The 24,126-nt window shown below is 38.3% G+C and overlaps 1 protein-coding gene across 1 annotated transcript in view; it reads left to right on the top strand.

Moving 5' to 3' along the window:
• Positions 1-7,521: 7,521 nt before the first annotated feature.
• ABCD3 (ATP binding cassette subfamily D member 3) overlaps positions 7,522-24,126 on the top strand; it is a 28,571-nt gene continuing 11,966 nt past the window's right edge. The window contains exons 1-7 of the mRNA XM_048312748.1: positions 7,522-7,692; positions 17,620-17,656; positions 19,666-19,767; positions 21,220-21,308; positions 22,180-22,249; positions 22,992-23,089; positions 23,711-23,834. Coding sequence (XP_048168705.1) covers positions 7,580-7,692; positions 17,620-17,656; positions 19,666-19,767; positions 21,220-21,308; positions 22,180-22,249; positions 22,992-23,089; positions 23,711-23,834 — 633 coding nt within the window. The 5' untranslated portion in view covers positions 7,522-7,579. The remainder of the gene's footprint in view (positions 7,693-17,619; positions 17,657-19,665; positions 19,768-21,219; positions 21,309-22,179; positions 22,250-22,991; positions 23,090-23,710; positions 23,835-24,126) is intronic.

The raw sequence follows: 24,126 nt of genomic DNA, 5'->3' as shown, positions 1-24,126 counted from the left end.
TTAGGGACACAGTTTGGTGGTGGACTTTGCAGTGCTGGGTTAATGATTGGACTTGATCTTAAAGGTCTTTTCCAATCTAAATGGTTCTATGATTCTAAGAACTGAACTTGAACTCCCTGCCAAATCATTCTCCTACCACGTTTCTCCCATTTCCTCTACCAAAAATTGGTAGCTCAGGTACCACAGGCTTCTGGTCCAGCCCATTCATCTCACACCTCATGAGATTTAAGTTGCCTTCTTTCAGCCCTTTTCTTCTCCAGTCAATTAGCTCTAAATCCCTCCTTTCAGTTTTGCTCAGTAGCTCTAAATGTCACCCTCTTGTTTTGCAACACATATCCACTCTGCTTTTCTTGGCTAATCATTTAATTCCTTCCCAATACCAGAATCATTGTCCAACCCATGTAATCTCCTTGTTCAACTGGTCTCTAGGTCCTCTTTCCACTGCCTTCCTAACCCAACATGGCTCAGATTCCTTTCCTAAATATCCTCTTGCTAAGCCACTCCAGTTTCTGTACCCCTTCTTCACTGATTTCTTGTCAAGCCATTTCTCTTCTACTCTCAGTCTTGCCTCCTCCTAATGCATTCCTTTCATTCCTAATGTGATTTTACCTCCTTGCATTCAGATCAGGAGAATAATTCTGAAAGTCAAAAATGGCTACCTATGCTCAGTCACCATTTCCAGCTGCATTTTGGCATAAAACACCCATTGCAGGAAAAGCCTTGGAGCCTGCACAGAGCTTGATCAACAACAGACTGCACAGTCTGTATGGAAAAAGGTTGCAGAGACTTGGATAACACGACCTGTAAGGTTGGGCAATATGATCTGGGAGGAAACAGATGCTGCATGGTTGCTTTAGAGTGTGGTGCAGTTTGATTAGCTGCAGGAGCTGTGAGGGGCATGAACAAAACAAATGATGCCATCTCCAGCCCTGTTGGTAGCCTAAAGCCAAGAATTGTTACAGAAGGCATACAAATCTATTTCTGAAAAGCCATTAATTGTCAGCGTGAAGGAACAAATGAAAAACTCAATAATGCTACACGAATATCATATGTGACCTGTTATTAGCGTGTAAGAGCAGATCATTAGGCTCCTACAGTGTTCAGTGTCTCTGACATGGTTAATCAAAAGGGCTGCTATAATAATCACCGACTTCTGAAACAATGGGTGGAGACAAGACTTCTGTTGTAGAAATCAATTTCAAGTTATGACATTGCTCCTTCATCATCTACCTTTCTTCAGCTGGTGAGTGTGCAGCAAAATAGTAATTGAGTCTGAGTGTTACTAAATGCAAAGTATTACATACAGAGGAAAAATTCTAATTCTACTTTAATTCTCAAAAAAAAATCTGAACTATATTGATACAAAACAATGATTAAGAAATACTGTGTTTGCCAAGGACAGAACTTTAATGTGTAACATGCACTTAATACTAAATAGTTTGAAAGGTCCTGTAATGAGATGAAGTAGGAGACAAGTTTCCAGGAATATGCCCAAAGGGAGAAGAGTTCTGTGGAGTGTAAAACTGGACCCTCACTACTGATACTAAGCAAATAGATCTGCACATAGAATGTATTAAAATGGTTGTTCTGTTATATTGGCATCCTTTCTACATTACTAATGTTAAAACCAAATTATATTTGTTCAAAGAACAAATACATCAATACATCATGATATGTATTGGTCATAACTCCTGGAAAACAGAAAGATGGGTCTGATGAAGTTATTATGGTTTAAACCTAATGTCTGATACCTTATGACCAAATACAAGGGAGGGATATGATTCCCTTTTTGAACAATTTTAACAATTTAAGCTCCATCACCTGAAATAAGAAGGAACCACAACATAAACAGTGATGATTACAGAGCTTTCCAAAAGATATGTCTTTCATATAAGTTACTGCCAAATTCAATTCTGTTGCAAACCATGGTGATAGAATACAATGATCTAAAAGCTTGTTAAATTCTCTTAATATATTGAAAAAAAATTTATTTTCCCATTGCTTCCTTCTGGGAAATAATTGGACCACATTGGCATATCATCTTGTATTAAATAAATTGATATTTAAGCTGAGACAGAAAATTAATGCCAACTTTCAGTTTGCATCATTATAAATCAGCAAATACATTAATCAACAAAGATATAACCAGCTGAGAAGCACAATTTATAAGGGAATTATGAGGCAATCTCAATAAAAGAATTAGAACTCTACCTAGGAAACAGATACTAGTTGTAAACATATTTTAAATACCTTTCTTTAAATTACTGAATTCAGATACCAAACTTGACAGGTTGACTTTGCAAAGATCCATGATACTGTTCATGAACGCCTTTTCCATAAAATGTTCCTTTATTTGAGATAAGCTAGAAATAAATATTTAGCAGTGAAATACCTTGGCTTGCAGATCACTAAAATCTATCAAGATCAAACTGAGCTCTGATCCACTTCAGAACAAGCTAAACAGGAACATCTAGTTTCAATTACCATTTTTCTACCCAGTCACCTAGTCCTAACAAGGTAGGCAAGTGAAGCTCAAAATCATAACTGAAACTGACTGTTCATAAATGCAGAGTACTGTATTTCAGAGGAAAATCTAATTCTGTATTTTACACAGACTGTCCAATTAAACCGACTAACAAAAGGAATATCAGCATTCTAAGCATCAATGCGAACATCTCACTAGAGACATCTTTCTGTAAATGTCAAACTCAGAAGCCAATTAACAACAAAAGCAAATAAAAACAGTAAGGAAAATAAAACTGAGTTCTTAGTACAAATCAGGTGTTTTCTCTCACCTTAAATACCAGCGTGTTTTCTGGACCAGCAGAATATAAGTGATTATGCCTACTGACATGAAAAATTAGAATGGATGTCAAACACCTTACTTTAGAAGGAAATCAGTGTGTATTTGAAATAAGAGTAAAATCCACTAAGAAAGCAGATATGTGGAGTCTATACTGTCTCTAAGAGTATCTGATACTATCCACATACAGAGAGAAGACCATACAATTTCTGAGTCTGGTATAATAACAGTAATTCCAGTGTATTTTCACATTTTCATCCAGACGTATAAATTTATGAGCTCTGCTTATAAAAAGCAATCTGTTGTCTTGTATATTGGAAAGGCAGGAGGTATTAGGTAGAGGCAAGAGTTGCTTGTACAGAGGCTAGATCACAGTCACATAAAAAACCCCATGTATATAAAGCAAAAATACAGACAGAAATCAAGAAATTGCACAAAGTAGACTTGTGTGTAGCAATTAAGCACTTGTGGGTTATGGTGTCAGTTAACAAAGATTAGGAAAAGTACCTCTGTCAGTGGGAAAGTGAAGCAGTAATGGCACAGAAAGTCTGCAAGCATCAATACATTTAAAAGCCAATGCTTTGTACATCTAAGCATTTTTTTTCTATACACCCCTTATCTTCTTCTGCCCATGCTACTCCCAAATTTGCTTACTGCTCAGAAAGACTAACTTCTCACTTCTAAAGTTCCTGTAACACCCCAATCATCTGATGGGCATGTAGGAAGTGGGTAAAAAAAGGCCAAGAACTAGAAGAGAAAACAGGAGGAACAAAGAAATGGAAGCTTGTTCGGTAGATCAAAGAAAGGTTTATGTCCATTTCAATTTCATCCTGTGGGCCCCACTCTGAAGATCAAATCTACATTATAATCAGCATATGGAGGTGGAGGCTTATGGGTTTTGAGTGGTTGATACCAGATCTACACTGCTTCACCTGCACTGGAGTTGGAACTTCTGTGAAGTGACTAAACATATAATGATACCGTTTGGCAGACATAAGTTGTATTCATAAGGTTTAATAAGATAATTGAGAATAATCTGTATCATTATTCATATACACACATTTGCACATATGTGAACTGATACATGATATAATGTAGCTCAACTTCATATGTAGAACTTCCTTCTGTGAAAAATAAAGCAACAAAATTAATACTCTAATGTAGCACTCCAGCAGAAGGAATCACTTAATGCTGATGACTGCATTAGCAGAACAGTTCATTAATTTCCCTGCAAACCATGCCAGATTCTACAACTAAGAGATATATCTAGGAGATAACACAGACTTCACAAAAGACACCACATCAATACTTGGAACTTTCCTTCTTGCTTCACTAGTTATTAAGTTTTCAATACCATATTACTTTACTTAAAATTAAACAAATGAACAATCTACTGAATTTATATAGAAAATTAAGCAAAGGTAAGTTTGCAGAATGGAGTCCAGCACTACACAAATCACCTTCAAACTTAACTAACATACATGATACAGTTTGCATCTTACAGCTTACCTCAACTTACATAAATTAAACATAAAATAAATTCTTCTGCCACCTTTCACAACATTTGTAAATTGCACTCCATGATATTTATATAAGTTACACTGGACCTACAATAAACAACATGATTTTTCATTTAATTATTTGATGACATGTTGTTCTCAGAATATACCTGGGTGTTGTATGCCAAGTGCCAACAGCAAATAATACAGGTTCTTCCTGTTCTGGGAGACACCAAATAGGAGGATCTTCTTACTTGTTAACCTAGACTCCATTAAAAAAATGTATTCACACAACTATTAGTGGGACAAATACTCACTCTGTAACAATTTCTTTTATTTCTGACTTTGACTCCTTAAAACTCAAGTGTCTAAAATCAAGAGTGGCTGAGGACACGAACTGAAAGTCTGAACAGTCTAGCAATTTTATTACTGCTTATTATTTATTAAGCTTTGTTTTTTAAATTGGGAAATGGAAGAACTGCTTAGGCAGACACCATTGCCAAACACCTCAGACACAGGAGCCCAGCCTCACATTTGCTGTTATGAGGTCTCCTGATGTCCATCATAGGGATTTAAGGCTTTAATAGTAAATGCGCATTTTTCTTCCCACAGGCTTCAGTCTTCCAGAGTGCACTTTCTCATTTAAATTGGTTGCTTGCTATAGATGTTCCTACTTACCTAGTAAGAAGTTTGAACCATACCATGGACTGTATTAAAAGGATGGTCGTTAATTCAACCTTGCTTTATCAGAGAACCTACACACAGTACTACTAATACAGGTAACAGAACTGCTACTCTTTGCTTCTTCCAAGCTACCTTTCCCCCTCTAGCTTTTACATTTGAGATACATTTGAATTAATGTTGCTCTTATTTGTTACCTTGGAAAACCCTCACAGTTGACTTGTACCAAGAATACCAAGAAAGCAATATGGCCACAATGTATAAAATATTGAAATGCAGCAAATCTCAAACTGAAGAGAAAAAAAAGAGCTTTTGTCACAAAAGCATTTAATCAGTGGGGGTGATTTTATCAGGGATATGCTTAGACATGAGTGGTGCTGGAAACTGATGAAATAATGGATCGATAAAAATCTCATGTTTTGGACTAAATGCCCATTTATCAATCATACTCACAAAGTTATTCTGAAAAAACAGCAACTTTCAGGAGTTGAGGCAGTAGAAGACAAAGTGGAGGACTGGATGCATGAGATAAGTTTCTCAGAAGATGACAGGCTTGTGTGAAATTATTTAAGGAAAATATAGAAGAGAAATAAGATATGTACTAGGTCATGGTACTGGCTAGAGTCAGAAAGTGGGGTAAGGACACTGAGCAGACAAACAGCAGAACACAAGTCATGCAGACATGCAAACAACAAAGGTCAGCACGGCCCAAACTGATGGACAGTTCATGGAAACAAAGTTAGGCTATACTAGATAGCAACTTCTGTGGAAGGGTGTACCCAACCTAAGCTTAAAGAGGGAAGAGGACTTGTAAAGAAAAGTGTGCAGTATCATAACACTCTTGATCTCTGTGCTGATATTGAGATTAAAAATATCAGCAAAACTGCACTACAAAGATTCATAAACTTGAAAATTTGCAAAAATTTTCCTTTTTGCAATGATTTTAATATAAGAATTTTACTTTGATAACAAAAGTACTTCTTTTTTAGGCTCTCTTACTCACCTACTCTCAAAGCATCTTCGATTTTAAAAACCAAGATATTATCACAAACATTCATCTTATAAAACAAAATGAATTTATTAATGCTGTGTGATTCTGCTATGTATTTTTCTGACGATCTGAAACACTTCAAATAGTTTACAATTCCTCCCACCCACATCAAAACCACCAATGTACAGCAGATATTTTAAAGTGGGGAGATTATTGATTTGTCTAAGGTCACAGAACTAGTTTCAACAGTCCTGACTCTAATGCTCTAGAAAATGCAAACAGTTTGATAGTTTGAGACCCCAGCTTTTACACCAAAACATAAACTTGCTTTAAAATGCCTGATAATACCAAGGATAGGGAAAGAGAGCAAGAAAGAAGAGTATATGTGGTGATTCAGAATGAATAAACAGGGATTACCTCTCAAACTGCAGCTTCAGACCTGCTATTCCAGGCAGACATACTTGGAAGAAACAGGAACACCTGATAAATGGACTGAACTATGCACACACTCTTGTGCTACAGTAAGAAAAGCACAACATTCACAGAAATTCAAATGTTTTAAAAAGCCTGTATGAAAACACTTTTCAAGACTAAAAATATATACATTGATTCCACCTGCATTTTGATTTAAGTTTGATCAGAGAAATTGTTTTGTCATTTCAGTGTTAACCATGGCACCAATATAGGCTTTCAGTCTATGACCGACCAGTTCCTACAGAAAGTACAGACACTTTATATACATTATCAGGTGTCTTTCTGAGGGATATGACCTCAGGGGAAGATCCAATATAAATACAGTTATGCTGGCATGGGTGTTTTCGCTGGTATAGCTCAACATGCCAATCTGTTATTAACTCTGCTGGAAAAAGCATCTGTGCGAGTATAACTGGTTTTTATGGGACAAGGCTGGCTGGTATCGCCTGCTGTACCTGGTGTGGCACTACCCTTTAAAGGGATTCTTTTCTTGTACTTACACGGGTGACAGCTCGTTCCACCCTCTATCTGACAGCCAGTCTTGGCAGCTCCTCTCATGGCACTAAACGAAAAAAATAAAAAAAGAGACAGCCTAGCAAAACCTACATAAAAGTTTCTCTGAAATTTTAAAATGTTTTAAAACTCATTAATTTTTTTAAATTTTATTTTTACTTCGTCTTGTTACCACATTTACAAGCCATTCCTAGCACACACTCAGGAATCACACCCTCATACAAAGAGCCCCGGGAGAGTGGATGACCGGAGCCCGCTGGGCAGGAGGCGCCAAGCCGAGGCTGCCTGGGAAAATTAACCCGTGGGCCGCCGGGGCGGCCCGGCCTCAGCTGCTCAGCCCGACCTCCGGGCGAGGGCAGCCGGTGACAGGCCTGGCCCCGCCGGCGCGGGAGGAAACGCCCCTTGCCTCCCCTCTCCTTCGGGGCGGCGGGTCTGCCCTATGGCAGGGACTGGCAGGGAGCGGTAATTACCGGCCCGGCGTTGCGCAACCCGCTCCCGGCGCGGCGCGGCCCGTCCTGCCGGCGGCGCGGGGCCGGGCGGTACCGCCCCCTCCCGGCATCCCTCGCTCGGCTGCTCGGCTCGGCTGCGCTCGGTCGGCGGCTCCGCGCTGCTCTCGCCATGGCCGCCTACAGCAAGTTCCTCACCGCGCGGCACTCCGCCATCGCCGGGGCCGCCGCCGCCTGCGCGCTGCTCTGCCTGCTCGGCAAGCGGCGGGCGGCAGCGCAGCACGGGTGAGCGGGGAGCCGGGCCGGGCCGCGGGGCGCGAGGGGCCGGGCGGGCCGCGGGGTCGGTGCCGGGGGGCTGGATCAGCGGGAGCTGTGCTCGCCCTCACGGCTCTGGGCCCGGCGGAGGGGCAGCCGCGTCCCTGTGCCACACACAGGGCGCTGCCACCGCCGCCCTCTGCCCGGGACGCGGCTCCTGGGCGCAGGGGTCAGGCTGCTTCCCCCTCCGCCTTTCCCGGCGTGAGGTCGGTGCCTCTCTTGCGGGAATCCAACCACCGCCGCCTTGTTACCCAAATTATATTAGCTTTTTAAATTTTCCTGACTGCGAACAAGTATTAACAGCTGACTTCTAGGGATGACCGTGTCTGCATAGGCAGTTAATAGACTCAGCTGTTGTTTGAATGCTGCCGTGTGACAATAAGATACATGGACAACAATTTCAAAGTGGCCAGATCCGATGATGTTCCCTGTGAGGTTGCCTTACAGGTATAAGGTGCTCGGGTGTGGATTCGTTAATACCTTGCAAAACACTGGTACCACAAAGTGTGGCCGATGAAAAATATATCGCAGACTCAGTCCTTTCACAGTTTTATTGTATTTGTGATTGTCGGTTGTTGACCATATGCTGAAGACCTGGTATGTTGAGATATTACATCTTGTAATATCTTGTAGGCCCTACAAAATTATACTGAAATGGACTTACTCAACAGACTTAAGTAATAACATACCTGAGATTAAGCAACGATCCAATTTTATTTTACCTAATTCCTTTCATACATGATATCTGTAAGAGTTTCATGAAGTTAGGTAACTGTCACACAACATGGCAGACATTGATATGCTGCTGAAAAGTCATGAATTTGCTACCTTACATTGTTTATTGCATGAGAGGTAAAACAAGATCCTGAGCTATGGCTGAGGGTTACTCTTCTATCAAACTCAGAGGGAGGGGTGATTTTTTTCAAGTATCTCTGCCTAGTTTAGTGAAACATCACTTTTGAAAAGCAGAAAAGCTGTATGGAAGGGCACAAAAATGATGAGCTCAGATTTTCACACCTAATATAGTGGTATTTGTAAGAAATACTGGGCCATGCAGATGTTCTAGGAGCACCTATGTGTTAAGTCAGACCAAGACTATTCTCTTAAAGTGGATCTCAATTGTCCGCACTTACCTTGCTCTGCCTTCATTGAGGAATGATCTTGGTGCACACAAAGCAGGTTACTTTCAGAGCGGAGCACATCTTCAAACACAGATACAGGCCCAATGTAGTTTTGAAGTGCATTTAATATATTCCCACTGTTGGTAGCATTCATTTGATAGAAGCAGGCTAGAACTTGTCCAGAGTAATCTCCCTATACCTGAAATAGTTATTATGTGGGTCCTGGGTTGTCCCCATTAAACTATTTTGCTTTCATGGCTTCTGATGTTGATCTGCAGGACTTGACAATGGCAAGGCATGCATTAGCTTGAGAGTCAGTGTATGGAAAGTAAGTGTTAGCCTTAATGCTGAAGACTGTTTGGAAAATGTCTTTTCTGTGTGGATCTTCAATTTTGCTAGGTACAGTGTTAAAAATCTGAGGCATTTATATGTATTAGATGGACCAAACATTATTACAAGATTAGTGAGAATTGGAAAGGGGAGATAACTTACAAATTACATTCTAGCTCATTCAGCAGATGAATGGGCTTGTGAGAGCCTGACCTGTTCTGTCCCTTTTCCTCTCTCTGTACTAGAATCTTTCCGATACCTTGTCCTTTACTTCTGTAATCTTCTCTCTAGTCAGTTTTCATTCTTGAATTTGTTAGAAATGCAGTTGCTAAAGTAAGTACCATGCTTGCAAACTTTATTTTTCTCTTGTGTGTACGTGTTGCTTTACACTTTTGAGTTCTTCCACAACTTAGGTCTTATTTACTACTGGTACTGTATTGTGGCCATGGATTCCAAACTCTAACATCCAACATTCGGTTGTTTCAATAATAGCTGTGCTGCTGCTTGAATGCTATTTTGAGGATGATTTTTGCCCACTGGTCTTCGTTCTTTTCTCCATGTTTCCCTGTGAGGCAAACCTTGCCAGGAGCCTTACAGAATGCTACCTATCAAGACTAGGCAGTAGGTAAGCTACATTGCCTATATCACCAGCCTAGACAAAAGCATCTGGTTATTACCATTGCCTCATCCTCCTTTAGTCTCATTAGTTCATGTATCATTCATTTTTTCATGCTTTGTTGCTAATGTAAATTATAGCATACTTTGAAAAGGATTGTCATCGTGCCAAATCTTTAAATTTTCAGCATTCTTGTGCTCGTATATGATGCTGACATATAGTAACAAGTGCACAACCTTTGAAATCTGCAGGGACAGTGTATCCTTTACCTTCTGTGTTGTATATCTCTGTCTCTTTGGGAAGAGGAAGAAGTTGGGAGGGCATGGCTGTCCTAAATTTTTGTACTTATTCCTAGGGAGAAGAATTTCACTTGGCAATCTAGATAGTCTGGAAGAGGACTGGTAGCATATCTGCTGCTTGAGGTTAACTGACTAAAATACGTGAGGTGATTTAGTTTTGTATGTGTGAATTCCTTTGTTAACCTTGGTGTATAATGCCTGAAAAGGTTGTGTCATGTTAGTGTGAAGTGAATTTCAGCTTCTTGAATTCTGGAGGGTGAAGTTCTAGTTTTGAGCTTTGTAAGGGCAACGGTAAATGTTGCAGACCTGAATATAAACAGCAAAACACTGGGCTTAACATTCAAGTGAATCATTGAAGTGTTCTAGCGCAGCTGTAAACTTTACCTGCAGAACTTCTTCCTTCCTCGCATAGTTTCAGAATACACACTTACTTATATATACTTTATATTCAAAATAACATTTCATGTTTTCCTACTCTTTCTTGTGTTTCTGGAGTAACTGTCATTTTTCTGTTTGATTTTGTGTGCTTTTTGCTGGAATGTCAGCAATAGGTCTGCTGCTGGTTGAACTTGAAAAGTAAAATAACATACAAATTGAACAAAAGAAGGAAAATCTTTTAGCAAATCAAATGTGTTTGAATGTGTGACAAGAAAGCTATGTGATGGGCTGTTCATGTTGTATGTGTTTGTTTTATATAGAATAACCAGTTGTAGGAATGATACCAGGAAGGAGAGGTAGCAACTTTTACCTACCTTTCTGCTGTCAAACAATAGGGGCAAGGTCCAGTGCAACTCATATCAAGTAGTGATGTATGAATAATTAAGATGTACGTGTTATGCCAACCTGCCTTTGTAGGTCAAAGATCAGTTAATTAGTACTGCCTGGATTAGTCATGGATGTTGTTCTCTAAGAGGTATTACACTGCTCATTGATTTTACAGAACTGATAGGTGGTGTCACTTGCAATTTACAATGCATTTTTACCACAATTTTCTGAAATCTTCCAAAGTAGAGTGATACAGAACTGTTTGCCTATAGTAACTTGCTAGTTTTCCGTCTTACTTCCTTGGTGTAGAGCACAGAGAAAAATATATTGGTTCTTTCTCCAAGTTGCTCTCAAGAAGTCTGTTTCCTTACAAAAGCTTCATGTCTTCTTGGGAGGGGGGAAGTTGTTATATTTAAATGCAAATATGACTTCGGTTGTAGTATTTGGGTTTTTTAGTGTCATAAAAAGTTCTTTGAGAAACTATGTTATCCTAGGTATATAATGCAGAAAAAAAGCCTGTTTATTCTCTTTCCCTAAGACTGCCTCAAGCAAGAAGCAACAGAATATTTGCTTAAGATTTGATTGCTTCAGAATTAAAACCTTAAGGGGTGTTACATAAAGGAGCTGGATATTTTTCATTATCCCTCTAATAAGAATTTTTCCTGAGTATCCATGTAGTTTATAATAAAGTACTTACACAAGTAGAGAATGAGCTTGGCTTACTTTCAAAAAGAAGGTGTTTAACTCATACAACTTTCTGCTGGAAGGAGGGACTGAAAGAAGTAATAGAAGGTAATTAGGGTTAGAGTTCGGAACTACAAGATTAGGGAAAGGGAATAAACAGTTTGGAGTAATAGGAAGGCATTTGTAATGTATGGGAAGGTGACAAAATAAAATTTTTTGGAATATGCTCCTAGACGCACTGGCCTTTCCTATCACCTAGCTGTGTTCATTAGAATCCAAGAAGATGCTAGGATGTGGACACAATTTAGTATAAATTGAACTTCTAAAACCTATGTGGTGGCATCCCTCCTGTGAGCAAAAAGAAGAATAAAGCAAGAATAGTGCATGCTTGGGGCCTTAGAGGTTAGGCAAGCCTAAAGCGAGGGGGAAGGCTCATTGAGGGGAGAGAGGTTGTGTTGTAGACGGTGTGTATCAAATAGGGCTTTGCACGGTTGATCTTGGGTGATGCATAACCTGTGCTCCTGCCTGTCACTGGGCTTCTCAGCCATTGTCTGCTGGCACAGTGGCAGCGCATGTCACTCACTCCGTAGATGTCACTGCTTATGGCCCCACAGCCTGTGAATGTGCAGTTTGACAGTGATTGACGTAAGTGCAATCAGAGGTGACAGACACATGTCCAAATGTTTGGAGGCACTCTCAAACATAACACAGGAGTTTAAATATAGCAAGTGGTAGTTATAACTTGAAACAGATGGTGCATTTTTATTCTGTTTGTGTATATTTAGGATGTTCTTCTGTCATGTTAGTTTGCATAATTTCTTTAGATTCTGAAGATATTTGGATGGGCTTTGCCAGTGTACTTCACATGGAGGGACCTGTTCTAGTTGAGTCATGGCTGTTTGACAGGAAGGGTGAAATTATATTGCTGCAGATGAATAGACTGCTTTCATATATGTAAAAGCCTTAAAGGGAACCTGTGTTACTTGGAGAAAAGGTGGCAGATGTCAAAACCAACTTCATGCTAACTACATTAAAGTAAGTTTATCCAGGATGTGGATGTGACTGTCCAGTCTGCTGCTTGCAGTAAGTGCTCTAGCAGTGAGGGGGAAAAAAAAAAGGACAAAATATACAGATACAATTACTAGAATACATCGAAAATCCAATCTTGTGCAAAAACCTGCCTGGGGCTTAGAAAACCTGTCTTCAGCTGGAGGGTATGGAGGCAGGAGAAACCAGATGACTCAGCCCTAATCCTAGCATTTAGACTGCCTTTGTTTGGGGCCTGGCTAGCTAATTAGTGGTTTCTCTCTTAATTAAGTTGCGTAAAATGCCTGCAGTCTAAGACAAGATCCTGTAAGTGTGTGCAACAGTGTAAAACTATTTTTTTTTCTCATTTTTTAGGAAACTAGCTAGAAATCTTTTTCCACTGCTATCCGTGAGGAAGATCTGCAGCCACAGCTCAGCCCGAGCACAGCTTATGAAAAAATTAATAGCACTAAGGTTTTTCTTATATGTAAGCTATGTTATTGAGATGCATTCTTCTACTGAAACTTAGAATTTCCTCTCCAACAGTTCTGCTTTGTTATCTTCTTCTCAAAGGTTTGTAGAAACTTTTGAGCTTTAGCAATGCAGAGCTCCTGCTTGCAGTGACGTAGCTCACTGTGACCTTCTCAGAGTCCCCTTCTTGCTTGCCTGAATACATTCCACTCACATTATTTTTGGTTATGCTGCAACTAGCCACCAATCTAGAGCCAAGAAAGTTGTGTTCTTGGTTTCTGTATGTGCTTGGAGTGTACTGTGTAAATGGGCATGCTTTTGGACTCTGCCCAGGCTTCTGAGTAAGGTTGCTGCCCTTGACCTGAAATAACTGTGCTGTTGCTCTCTGCCCCTCTGTGTGGGGTATGCACTATGAAACTCTGCCTGCCAGTGAGCTACAACAGACTTTTCTCACTACAGCTGTTATTTCTTCACACTGTTGCATTGCATCTTTAGTCATTTGAATTTTATTGTCTTTACAATGTCTCAGTAGTATCTCCAAAACTAACCTGAAAACTGCACAAATAATCGTGAACTATTGCAAAATTGTTTATCTTGTGTGATTTTTTTTTAAGCTGTAGTTGAAAACTGCACAGTGCCATTCCAGCTTGTAAGGTCTGCAGGATACAAAGGTTGCCTAGAGGTAACAACTCTTTGAAATACTACACTTAATCCTAAACCAGATATTCTTTCTTTGCGCTGTGTTAAGCAGAAGCAAGTCATCCTAGCTCTGCAGAAGGAAGGTAGCATGACCTGAAATTTGTAGGGGTTTTTTTTTTTTCAGTTAAGGACAATGTAACATTTTAAAGCCCTTATCTCCTCATCACGTCATTAAACAGCAAGTCTTGCTTATCACTCTTTTCATCTGCAATTCCCTGTTATGATTAGCTCAGTGTAGATTGCTTCCTCTGAACTTTGTTCTGGATGGAGACTGGTATTTATAAAGACAGTAATCCTTTAACTTTTTCCTACCTGCTAGTAAATACCACAGAACTAATACTAATACCACTCAGTAAGCCTGAGTTGACTCAGGCCTCTTGAAGGCTTTTCACAGTTTCTCAAATCACTTTCCTCTTCAGTAGAGTTGAGAATGATTCTGATTGAGTAACCAGTTTGTTGCATGTTTCTTTAGAGAGAACAGCCTCACTAGTATGTAAATAGAGTCAAAAGACCGAGTGGTCTGACCACTACTTATTTGGAGACCGGAATTTTATGTTTTCTCCCTCTCCACGGCGCTACATTTCAAGTTGGATCAGCTGTCAAATGCCTGTACGGAGTCCTGAAACTCTTTATTAGTTTCTTTAAAACATCTTGCTGGTTTGGGCTAATCGTGTTTCTCATGTTTCTCCTTTCAGTGCAGGAGAAAGGTGTTTTGTTGTATTGCCTGCTGTCTACTGGGTAATTACTTGCCTATTTACTTCTCTTCAGAGAGTTGCTATTCTGTTACCATGCATGTATGAAGGGCAAGTTTGGTATAGTTGTGTCATTCCAGGTACTGCTGATATCTTTCTCTGCTTTTTATATCTATGTTTGCTGTAAAAGCCCTGTGCAGTTAAATAATGGGTAGCAGGCTACATCTGAGATGCTGCTTTTCCTGAAACTTCCTTAGGTGATGTATCTTGTTATACCTCTAGACTCTATATGTTCTTAAAAAATTTTTACACCTTGAACTCAGACTGGTTTGTTGAGGGCTTTGTGCAGTTAGATCTTGAAAATATATGGTGACAAATTCCACAGTTTTTGATTCACTATTAGGAATGTTTTACAACTGTATTTTTTCTTATATTATTTCTGTATATTGTCTGGATAACCCTTTTCAAAAACCTTTTCATAGCCACCCCTCCTTGTCTGTGAGAGCACAAAGGAACAATGGCCTCTATACCAGGGGCGTTATTTTCAGTAGAGAATTTGGCCAGCATGTAGCACTTACCTCCCTCCACCACTAAGGCCTGTGATGCTCCAGCATTAAGTAAATGAGAGGTCTGGAATAATGGAGAGCTTGAATCTATTCCAAGTGTTAGAGCTCTCTGCTGTAACCAGATAGTCTTGCTGTATTCTTGCTGACTAATTGAGGATATTATTTAGTCTTTAAATTCATTGACGATGAAACCACCATTCTCACAAAAAAAGTTGTGAATAGTACAGTGGAGTCTGGAGTAATGCCAGTAGGTATTAGACTGAAAAGGTTTTATTCCAGGCAGAACTATGGCACAGTCTTTATTTGCAAATAAAATGAGAGCTATGTAGGCACATTTGATTGTTGGTTTTTTGTTTGTTTTTTTTTTTTTTTTTTTCTTCTAGACTTCATATCTGATTGTATCCATTCTTTTTAAAGTATTAGTCTTGTTTTGAGCTTGCACAAATTTTTTTAGTAAAAAGAGAACAAAACACTGTTAAAGCTCTTTTCATTAGATTTTAAGTTTACAAATGCTTAATTTTTGTTTAATTTAAACTTTATAAATATAAATTCTAATTGAGTGTGAATTCCTAATTAAATGTAAAATCTTGATTTCCAAGCAATCCTCCTTTCTCTCTAATGGATAAACAGTTTCAGCTCAGTCAGTAATTTCAGCTGCTCAATTTCTCTCAACAGCTACTGTAGGAAAAATGTATCAATAAATACATGAAACATACTCAACTAACTGCCAGAATAATTCCAGTCCTTATCTTCCTAATAGATTACTCTATTAATATATTCACTTCAGATCCTTTTAAAGCTGAAGTAGTTGTGTTTTATGAGTGTTGTGACTTCAAACATTGGCAGAACTTGAAGCAGCAAAGCTTATAGGAATTATTACAGCATGTCTGGAAGAGCAGCATGCTTTCATCTTGCATTATGACAAGTCATGAATCATCTAGAGAAATAACCACGTAGTTTGATAAGTACTTATTCATGCTTAAGAATACTACTTTTCTCCTATTGCCAAACCAAATGTGATTGGACTGATCCATATTCAAGTTTTAAAAATATAGGTCAATGTTTTCGACTTTGAAAAATTACAAGATGTATTGAGAAGTTTCTTGTACCAGAAATACATTGCTCTTGCATCACCAGGATGTAGTCTCCAAGTAGATTGTTTCTTAGACTTTGCACCCTGTTAGGATTTCCACAGATGTACTTCCATCACAGCCTGATTAAATGCTATATCTCTTCTGAACTTTCATTAAGTTATTTCTCTTCCAATCTGGCCTCTGCTGCCCATCATGTTCTTTGTTTTGTCTTTTGCACAAGTAGTCTTACAGGATTTTATCTTCTCTCAGGCTTCCGTCTCTCTTACCTTTAATTAAGTTCTTGCTAAACTGGTGGATCTCCCTTCTTGCTTTCATGGTCTCCTCCTTCCCTTCTTCTCTCATATTCCTCTGCTACCTTGCCTCTTCCTTTCATAGTAATTAGCTTATTTCTTTTCATTGGTTAGTGACATTCATAGATCTTTCTGATCATCATAAATTAAAATAGGCATGGTTTCATTCTACATATTTTCTTTGCAGAGCTTTAAAGCACAAGTGCGAAATGATGCTGTTGCTGAAGTTGTGGGATAGCTGCTTGTGTGCCAGTCTGCTCCTGTTTTGGTGCTGTAGGCCGAAGGAGCAGTGCCTGTCATAGCTGCTGCTTCCTTGTAGTGTCCTAGGTTCTGCCTTCAAAGTGTATGAATGTTGTAGTTTTAAGGCAGCCTGCTCTCAGTGTTTTAATGTCATGTCTAAGAAAGTTGCAGTTTAATATTAGTGGCCACTTTTAAACTACATAAATTCTCCCAATAGCTTCATGTGGGAGACTTCTGATGATTGAGTGTTCCAAAAGGAAGAAAGACAAATAATAACTGTCTTAAAAGTAGAGGTGAAAGAATAGCATTGCGCTTTCAAATGCTTGTTTAGCACCAGTTGATAAATATTTTTCTACTAACTGTTCTGTTAAATGCAGGGGAAGAAAAATAGATTAAAAACTAACTCCCCTTTCAATGGACATCTTTGCAGGAACTTGATTTCACAGGAGCTGGCTTTTTTTCCCCTGCAGCACATGTTTATAAACAAATAATCTCTCTGTGTAGTAAAATGTGTTATTTTGAAGTAAAATGTAATGCAAAACAAATCTGGTTGATTTATGTAGATAGTGTGAAACATCAAAGTTGGGTTGCTTGGATTGCTGAATCTGCATTCCTGTAGTTTTCATTTGTGGTCAGTGGAACCATGTAGCCATGCTTGTAAAGTACGTGTGAGAAACAGAAAAACACTTGGAGCTTCATGATACAGAGTTCATGGAGTTCATGATACAGAGCCAAGGTAAAGCAGAACTTGGAGATGAAAAAGTGAGACTTGGTTTCCCTATGTGAAACTGGTTGCTGTAATGAGTGGGGTTTCACTGAAATTGTATAAAAGCAGTACATAGGTTTGACATAAAAGGCAGTCCTGCTGAAAAAAGTGTATTGCTTTGAAAGAAATAGATAGAAATATAATCCCAAGATTTCCTTTCTGTCTTTTGTGTGTAGAGATCAAGACAAAGCAAAATGTGTTAATAACAAATAAAATACATTTTTTCTTCCCTTTGCAGTAAAAGAAGTGGAAAACAAGTATTGCAGAATAATGAGGTAATTATTTCTTCATGTCAAATATTCTTTAATAATTTTAAATAAATCTGATATTTTAAAACTTAGAAGTCATATCACTGTAGTTTAATTTTGGCTATGGTGCAAATATGGTTTGAATGATACTTTCAGACTTGTATTGGTGAAACAAATGGAAGAATCAGGTTAATCACAAGAGGCTGAAGTTTGATGCCTGATGTACACAATGTCCTTTTTTATCTCTTAGTGCCCTATGAATTTGTAAGGACTAGTGTTGTAAGTTTTTCTGTATGCATCGAAACAAACAGCTGTCTTGGTATAACTTGTATTTGTTTTTTATTCAAAAGAAAAAAGTATGGAACAAGATGTTGAGTCTGACAGTTTCTAAAAACTACTTCAAACATCTGGTAGGAGGTTTGGCATTTCCCTGATCTGTGTCTGTTAATTCATTTGTTTGAAAGTGATATACTAAATCCCTTCAAGCCAAGGTTTTTGTTTCATATTCAAATAAAGTATGACAGACCAAGAGGCAGAGTCTGTGATTCTGGTGTTACAGTGGTATGAATAGATTCCGTGTACTTTCATCTTTGCTGCAAACTTTAAAAAAAGGCTTGCACTGGATAAATAGAAAGGTGTATGCAAGCATCATGTTAGCTTCTAACCACACCTTGACTGTATTATTTACCATAAACACTGATCTTTGGCATAGCTATACCTATTTGTAAAAACCTTAACTAGCTTTCTCTTTTTCTTACCCATCTTGGATACAGTTTTGCTGAATGGGATTAACAGTCTAAAGGAAAAAAACTGATGGGCAAGAAGATACTGGAATGAATATAAGTGCAACACAACTATAGAAATGGGGAAAGGCTGAATAGAGGGGAAGAATAGGTTCAACTCATATCATATATATTTAGTCATTTAGAAATGTAGCCATCAGACATTGTGTTAGTAATTTCTATTACAGGAAAGCAATAATATATGCAGGATCATGCTTCATTAGGACTGGACAGTAGTCTTAGTTGTTTGGATTGCTTGGATTTTTGTGTAAATAATTTTTAATGAAGTGTTGTAATCACCTACTGCATAGCATCCTGTTAGGCTAGAATTTTTATTTGTAGATTGTGTTCACATACATTTTTGAAAAGGATGGGAGTATTGTTGACTTTGTGCTATGAAAAACAGGTGTAGGCTTCTTCACAGAGCATTCAGAGTGGATCTTTTCTCTTTTAGGTTTACTGTCTACCTTGTAATATTGATATAGGCATTGATAGCGTGCTTCACATGAGCCTTGGGTAGCAAAGTTAGCAGGATTATGTTGAATAGACAAGACTTGTTCAAAGTACATGTGCCCTTTTGGTCTGTTTTCAGGACTGAATTCTTCTGTCACATCCTTATGTGAAAGAAAAGAAACGTGGACCATTAATGCTTAAAAAGTAATCAGGTTAGTCAGGACAGAAAATAGGATTACATGGAGTGAACAAATGAAACTGACCCAAATAAAAGGTGTTTGGGTACAGGAGGAGTTTTAAGTCTGGTAGATACAGCTAAGTAGGAGTGTGTTGCACCATTTTGTAGAAGTAAAGGAATAAAAAATTGTGGTTTCACTTGAAGCAAGTTTGGGCTGTACAAAGAGTTTAAACCATTGATTGTCTAGACAAATAATGGAAGGCATCTTTAAAAATACTGGCTGATGGTGTCTTTTAGAGACAAGCAATGTTAAGAGATGTTTGCATTACAAGTTGCACTTGGATGTACTTTAGTGCTGTGATCTGCATTGTTTGTGTATCATCTTTAACACAGATTTTAAATAAAAAGAATTTTATATCATAGCAGCTACTTCCTATTGCAGTTTGTTTTGATAGCTCTCAATTCTTTATTTAAGTTGTCTGAACAAGTCTTAAGTTGGAGGGAAATATTGTAAATTCTGCAGAAGGAAGGTAGCTGTAAATAACTTGGGTAGGGAAAATATCACATCAATAGTTCAATAATACAAAAAAATTCTCACTTTTCTTGTTTTGTTCTGTGTGCAGCAGAAAGAGGGCAAGAAGGAGCGAGCAATGGTGGACAGAGTGTTTATTGCACGAATATGTCGAATCCTGAAAATAATGGTCCCTAGACCACTTTGCAAAGAGGTAAGCATTGCCTGCAGTAATAAATAAATAAAGCTAGAGTCAAGTTTCTTTTGAAATTATATCAGAATTTAAGCAACTGCATATGCATTACTTAAGTAGGAATAAATTGTGCTATGTATTTTAAAATAGCAACACGTTAATATAAAAGTCTACATTATTTTCAGTTGTTATATCACTAAAAGTTCTGGTTTCAATTACAAGATAAGCCATTTACTGTCAGCTGATAACTACTGTTGTAGAATAACTTTTAAAAGGGCATCTGGGTTTGTCTTGTTTGATGCAAGTCAGTACAGTTCTGTGTGCAAATGCTTCCTCTCTTTAATTAACATGCAGTTCATTCATTATTTTGATTTAGTAATTAATATCTAGGCCAAGCCTTATTAAAAAATGTATTTGTCAAAAATACAGCATCATTTCAGGAAAGCTATGCAGTGTAGAAATCAAAAAAAAACCAAACCCAAAGCATTAGTTGAACTCAGAAACTTAAGCAATGAACTGTAATAACTTCAACACACATCAGGCACAAGAGCAGTGAATTCCAGTGTACAGAGTGTAGACCAAGCATGGCAGCCAACTCAGCCTGCATGAGCAGCCCAACAACAAAAAAGGAGGTACACGGAAGGTAGAAGCATGGTTGGAAATGCCTGTGAGAGTGCTCACAGAGCTGGTCTTCAACTTCAAAAGGTCATGGCCATTAGAAGAGGTTACTCATAATCCCAAAAAACCCCAAACATTGCTCCCATATTTGAAAACAAGTTTACTGGAAGCTGCAGGATGGTCAGCCTCACCATATTCCTGGCAAGACAGTGAGCAAAACTTCTTGTAAGCTAACTGGCCACACAAGGGACAAAAAAGTGATTGCAAACAGCCTGGATTTACCAATGGCAGATCATGCCTTACTAACCTGATTGTTTTCAGTGGTGAGAGAACTGTCTCTGTGGATAAGGGAAGAACAGAGGATGTTGAATACACTGGTATCAGGTCTCCCTTAATACCGTGATAGCCAAACTGAATTGGCTGGGCGAGTGGACAGTGAAGTGAATGGAAAACTGGCTGGACTGTTGGTCTGACTGGTGACTGGTTCCTGGTGGCCCTGTTTTGAGTGGGGAGTTGAAGTAGATGATGTTCAGAGGTCTCTTGCGACCTTATGGCAGAAAGGCGTCTCAGAAAAGCAGTAACTTTATTCCTGCAATCCTCCATCTTAAAATGTGTGTCCACTGTATGTATCAACCAAATACAGCTTTTTAAAAGGCACACTTTCACCATAAAAATGTAGTAAATACTTTATTAAAAGTATTGTATGCTAATGTGTTTCCAGCAAAGTAGGCAAATACTACATTAGCTAGGACAGCAGGGTAATACTTTCCTGTTAGATACAGTTGGATGACTTACTAGAAAAAAATGGTGAATTTTATCCATTATTTAACTGTTGCACTTCTGTGGTTGTACTAGACAGGTTATTTGCTGCTTATTGCTGTGATGCTGGTAGTCCGCACTTACTGTGATATTTGGATGATTCAAAATGGAACAGTCATTGAAAGGTACCTGCACATATGTTATTTTTAAACATTCTCTCTTGTATATAACAGGGAAAGTCCTCTTATCAGAATACATACTCAGACATTTTATAGCTTGCTTTTTTAAAACAATTAGGAAACTGGTGTAGTTGCAATTTGGGGAGGCACCACTATATTTTGGTAAATAAAAATAAAAATTTATTTATTATTTTTGTTCATCAGTAAAATTATTTTATTAAATTAATATTTTTAAACTGTTTAATAAGTATTAATTTGGTAACATTTTTACATTGAAGACTCTGAGTGTCCAAGAAGGTACTTCAGAACAGTGGTTTTATGTCTTAGACATAGACATGTTGTGTGGATATTAGGGCTTTTATTTCTTCCCACTGAGCTGTTTGCTCTTTAGATCGATAAAAACAATGCTTTCAGTCTTACTAAGTTAGAAAGTGGTTTTTAGGCCTCCAATTATTCTTGCTGGTCTTGTTGCTAATTGAAGCAAGTCAGAATGTGTCTAGAACTGTGAATTCAAAGTGATACTGTGTTTGAGGAGGGACATTTAGTGCTTTGTAGAATGGAAGGACTGCTTTGTTTCTCTTGTGAGAATCTGTGAAAGCAGAGAAGGGGAAGAACTGGTATTCTGTGCCTGTGAATTGCTGAGCCCTTAGTGTGGGCAGTTAGAGAGGAGCAGACAGGAGGTAACTGCTCAGTCTGCCACTTGCAACTTAGCTTACGTGAGGGTGTCAGAGTGGATCCTACAGCTGATGCTACGGGTTTCCATGATGATTTTTTTTTTCCTCAGTGTGGTCCCCTGAGAATTTATCCACTTAAGACATGCAAGTTTATACTTTGCTGTTTCTCTTGTAACTGACTCTTAGCTGGTGGTCATTTGCAGTGCCATCATTGGCCGCAGCAGAAAAGATTTCAAGAAATACTTGTTCAACTTCATTGCTGCAATGCCCGCTGTAAGTGCTCTTCTTGTGCTCACCTTTTAGTAGAACATATTTTGAATGTAAATTAGGAATTGGAGGAAAGGATCTCAAAGGAGTGCCTTAAAACCTATGGAAATTAGTTGTTTTACATGCATGTCTGTATTAAAACACTTTTAATTTTCTGGCGCCAGTGTGTGGGAGACTTTATCACCATATTTCCTAATTGGTTGGAACTATTTTTTAGACAGATATGTTTAGGTTTTCAGGTTAGTTTTGACTATAGGTTTGGGATTCTTTCGGCACCATTGATGATGAAGATTTTTTTTTAGACCTTAATTTTTGTATTTCTTACATTTTTGACAGATTTGTTATGACTTCTTCCATGCTTTAACTTTCCTTCAGCTTGTTGACATTTCTGATCTGCACCAGATAGAAATAATTGTTGCTACCTGATTTGCAATAAATTTTAAAACTAGTTGATACATTTAAGGGAATGGTTGTCAAATGGTGGCTCTTTTCTAGAGTTTATCAGAAGAGCTGAAAATATGCAATATGAACATAATTTTATCTTAAATGGTGAGTTCTACTGGGAACTGGAGACAGAAACCTAAGCAGTGGTCCTGTAGACATTGTATGATTGGTCTTAGGTGTATTTATGGCATTAATGATTTTTAGGGGGAATTAATCTGTTTTAAAGTGTTTACACGATTTATGCTACAAACTGATGTAAATATATTTAATCTTGTTAGCTAAATATTACTGTCTCTTACCTTAGATCTCTTTAGTGAATAACTTCTTGAAGTATGGTCTAAATGAACTGAAACTTTGCTTCCGAGTAAGACTTACCAGATACCTCTATGAGGAATATCTTAAGTAAGTAACACCTTGTCTACAGGTTTTAGAAGTTGATTCAAATCATTTTAAGTACATAGTAAGAAGGTTGCAGGGGGGTTAATAGGTTAAGTATGCTGCTCAGAAAAGGCTTTTGGTTGCAATTAACTTGCACTTGAGGATGAGTGGCTTATCTAGGTTGTATGTGGCATAGATACAAAGACAGCAAAGTTGGCTCATTTGGGGAGAAAAATGCATTGTACTGCTTCTGTGATTGGGTCAGATTCCAAAGTACTTCAGTTGCCTTCATGTGGTGAAGGCTGAATTGGATGCATCAGCTTGAGTAGCTCCTTGTGTCCTTCTGCACTAAATTTTCATTGTCAGATGTGCTGAAGCAGAGTTTGTGAGGGTTTTCTAACTAAGTTCAATAGCAGTGTGAGCCTGAGCTTCAGCTAAGACATCCTGGAGCCTAAATACCTAAACAATCCCGCAGGATTTAAGGTGGATTTAGTCAGGCAGAAGCACAAGCTATGTTGATTCCATACAGTAATTTAATGTTTGCACTACTTCGCCCCTCAGTTGTATGAAGCAAGGGCCTTCCAGTTATTCCAGATCCCAGGTAATGATTTTTTTTTCTGCCACTTAGCTATTGTTTTGTTTCAGAGCTTATACATACTACAAAATGGGAAATCTGGACAACAGAATAGCTAATCCAGATCAACTCCTTACGCAGGATGTGGAAAAATTCTGCAACAGTGTAGTGGACCTGTACTCAAACCTTAGCAAGGTACGTTTTTTAAGAGAGAACTTGGAGTAGTAGCTGTAGACATTTAGGATGGGGGTGTCAGCTCAAATCAAGTATGTGCATTTGTATGTGGATTGCTTGGAGTATGGTAATAAAAAAACTTTTATGATGTTGTATTGTTTCACGCTCTTTGTGGCTTTCATAACCAAAGCACTGTTGTGAGTTGTTACATTTTGTATTAAATTTTCTCTTAAAGAACTTACTGCAATCCTCTGCAGATGAACAGTGATAACTTTGCTCTCTCAGTAGATAGTTTTCAGAAGAAAAGCAATGG

This window comes from Corvus hawaiiensis, chromosome 9, assembly GCF_020740725.1.
Source record: "Corvus hawaiiensis isolate bCorHaw1 chromosome 9, bCorHaw1.pri.cur, whole genome shotgun sequence".
Classification (NCBI taxonomy): Eukaryota; Metazoa; Chordata; class Aves; order Passeriformes; family Corvidae; genus Corvus; species Corvus hawaiiensis.
The sequence above is the reverse complement of the archived record's forward strand: the minus strand, read 5'-3'. Positions and strand labels throughout refer to the sequence as shown.